Raw genomic sequence first — 3,417 nt, 5'->3', positions numbered from 1 at the left:
CTGAGGAAAATGATTAGGGCCACATGAGCAAAAATAGTTGGTGCTGTTTGTGTTTATTTTGACATTTGAGAGCAAAAAGTGTCACAAAAAACATGTACGTTTCACGAAATTCCAATTTTCTCATGATCAAACTGTGATTTTAAATTCAGATATATGAATTTTCCTCAATATTGTGACTTTTTCTGGATTGCCGACTCTCTTCTCTGAATTTAGTTGTCCTCAAAATTGTTGTTTTTCAAAGATTTCAAACTGTTTCAGATATTTGCTGTGCAGAATTTCGCAGATTTCTGACTTTTTTATTGGAAATATTTTTTCTCTTATTTTCTTACAATGTAACTTTTTTCACATGGCATTAATGATGCTCCATATATCCTCTCCTTACTACTGATCACATATTTATTCACCATATTCACTATGAAGCACACATATGTGATTTAAAATGCAGTAAATCATCCCAAGAGATTAAACATGTGAGTGTTTGAACCTCATGTGACGTTAATAAAACTTCTCAGTGACCGATGTCTCTCATGTGAGCCGCCATGTGTCTGTATGGACTGATGTGACTTTGCATCCAGACAAACAGTCGACTGTTCATATGTGTAGGGGACTAGTTCAGTTAAGGGCAGTGTAGCGGGCTATTTATACAGGCCTGTCCTTTATATGGAGTAAATAGTCAGCATCTGCCAACATGTGCCCCAGTGAACAGTAACTGCAGTAGAAAAGTGTGCAGCAGCACCAACTTTGGGCTCTTACTCTAATGATATGCGAGGACACTGACACTGTTTCTGTGAGGACGTCATGAGCGTCTGAAAGAAAAGGTTAATTTAACAGTCTGATGATAAAATAATGTGACCGACTGTCCCCAAATAACGCACTGCTGTGCCGCACCCTTTCCTGCACCCTTGGCTTTTGGCTGTGACTCAAAGCTGTGGAGTTGACAGAAGGTAATCCCCACCATGTGAGGCCTCGGCCCCAGTTTGGAGGCGGGGTGTGATTCATTCAAATCTGCCGGTGCTATAAAAAGAGGGGAAGTTGCAAGTAACCCAACTTCAACCCACAAGATCGTGGCACAGCACAACACCACTCGGGTAGTATTCTAAGTGATAATGAATACTGTTAAAGCCATTAAAAATGCAATAGTCTGTCTCGTGTTGCTGCCCCGTTTTCTAATGGCAGCAGTCATGTTTTGGCTGCTTGACTTTTTATGCATAAGGAAAAGGGTTTTCTTCAGGATGAAGGAACAGGATGGTGATGCCATCGATCCTCCGCTCTGCATATCGGACTCCAACCGTCTCTTCAGTGTGGAGTCCCTCAAGGCAGTGTGGCACGGTCATAAACTGGACTTCCTGAAGGCAGCGCATCTCGGACACGGAGCGCCCAACACCGAAGTTGTTCAGCTGGAGGATCAGCGGCGCAGCCGCATCCTAGATTACGCAAAAGACAAGAGACCGCTCATCCTCAACTTTGGCAGCTGCACCTGACCACCGTTCATGGCGCGTCTGAAGGCTTTCCAGGGAGTCGTGCAGCAGAACGCAGATATAGCAGACTCTGTGGTTGTCTACATCGAGGAAGCGCACCCCTCCGACGGCTGGGTGAGCACTGACGCGCCCTATCAGATCCCCAAACACCGGTGTCTGGAAGACCGGCTGAACGCTGCGCAGCTGATGCACCTGGAGGTGCCCGGCTGCCCGGTGGTGGTCGACAGCATGGAAAACTCCTCCAACGCTGCGTACGGAGCTTATTTCGACAGACTTTATATACTGCAGGAGGGAAAGATAGTATACCAGGGTGGCAGAGGACCCGAGGGGTATCGGATCACAGAGCTCAGAGACTGGCTGGATCAATACAGAAGAGAAACGCTGGATAAACCCAGTGATCTAGTTATTAATGTGTAGATTATTTCTCATCTTTGTAGAGCTGCTATGACGAAAACAGAAAACATACTGCATATTTGTCAGTATTATAACTCCAACTAGATAGATTTTCTCCGTCAATAATGGTTTTAAGTGTATTTATTTTTGATATGGTTGGATCAAATGAATTTATTAAACATTGTAGGCTGCACTACAGTAGGCTCCTTGATGTCATGTTGGACATAGACATCCTGTTAGGATCCACCACAAACAGGTTAGTTTGTCTGAACCTTGTATGTCTGTTTGTGAAAAAAAAAGTATTTTTTGTGTCAAAAGTTTTGTTTAGATTTCTTCTCCTTGTGTAAATGCGTCTTTAATGAACCGGCCAGGGCGCAGAGATGTGCGCATCACTGTGCTCGTCAGTACATAGTGAAGTTCGGTTTTTAAACGGGCTGAATCCAGAAAACCGACACTGATGTTTTTCGTACTGGAGATCACGGTGACTGTGCTGCTCTCTGCCCTGCATGGCGCAACTGTTTTGTAAATATTGTTCCGTTTTATGAATATATTTTTCATACAATAAAATGCTTTGATCTACTCCTTTATTGCAGGCCTGTTTTATTACAAACTAAACACTTAGTGTATTGTGCAAGTTGCATCACTGGGGGTTTGCATGGAAGGTGGGGGAGCTGGTGTGCTGTCCCTTTATTCCCTTTTTGCAATAACATCATGCTGTGCATAGATTTTACAGTAATTTGGTCTCATATAGTAAGAAGACAAAAGGATGAATGTTCAATTTCCTGCACAATAAAGCACAACGGGCCTTGCATGGATTCTTCCAGAAATCTCCTTTCTGAAGTGCAGCCACTGAAATTGGTGTGGAGAAGCAGAAAATATGGAGTCACTTCAAAAATGATAAGATCTCCCCAAAAGCTCCGAGCATAGGATGTCTGTTAAAAACAGTAATTATTGCATTGTTAAAAAAAACTGAACAGCAAGAAAAATCTTACTTTTTTTAAAGAGCATTGTAATTTTGGCTGAGCTTTTTTATTTTACATCATTTTTCTCAACTTGTTTTTTCTTTTTTGAGTCAGCAGTCATTCTGACACAGTAAATACAGTTAAGTTTTTCCTCTAAAATCAGACTTGATTGCAAACACATTTTGACTCTGTAATCAGGATGAAATATCATCCGTCTCCTCAGTGGCCAGGCACCTTTAAGACTGTACTGATAGTGATTATAGATCCTGGGTTACTGCTGCAGTGAAAAAGCCGTGCTTTGTTCTCCACAGCCCCTTCCTAAGCCTTTGACCTCTCACAATTAAATGAGGATAATCACGCTTGATCCTATTATGCTGAGTGATATATCCACCTGTAAGGGTCTAAACACAAATGTTTTCAGGGCTTAGCACACCAATCCCAGAGCAGAAAAACAGTGTTAGGAGTGAAGGCATTTAACTGTGTACAGAATTCCCCTGGATAGCACACATAGGCTACGCACTGAAATACTCTCTGTGGTGACTTAATGCTGCATTATTGCTCCCATGATCCTTCAGCATGTGCTG

The 3,417-nt window shown here is 42.5% G+C and overlaps 1 protein-coding gene across 1 annotated transcript; it reads left to right on the top strand.

Moving 5' to 3' along the window:
* The first annotated feature begins 1,062 nt into the window (after window positions 1-1,062).
* dio3a (iodothyronine deiodinase 3a) lies at window positions 1,063-2,379 on the top strand. The gene has a single exon (XM_049595429.1). The coding sequence runs from the start codon at window positions 1,107-1,109 to the stop codon at window positions 1,893-1,895; it is 789 nt and encodes a 262-aa protein (XP_049451386.1). The 5' UTR covers window positions 1,063-1,106; the 3' UTR covers window positions 1,896-2,379.
* The last annotated feature ends 1,038 nt before the right edge of the window (window positions 2,380-3,417 follow it).

This window comes from Epinephelus fuscoguttatus, linkage group LG14, assembly GCF_011397635.1.
Source record: "Epinephelus fuscoguttatus linkage group LG14, E.fuscoguttatus.final_Chr_v1".
In the NCBI taxonomy this organism is placed as follows: domain Eukaryota; kingdom Metazoa; phylum Chordata; class Actinopteri; order Perciformes; family Serranidae; genus Epinephelus; species Epinephelus fuscoguttatus.
Note: the sequence above shows the minus strand (reverse complement) of the source record. Positions and strands in the feature narration are given on the sequence as shown.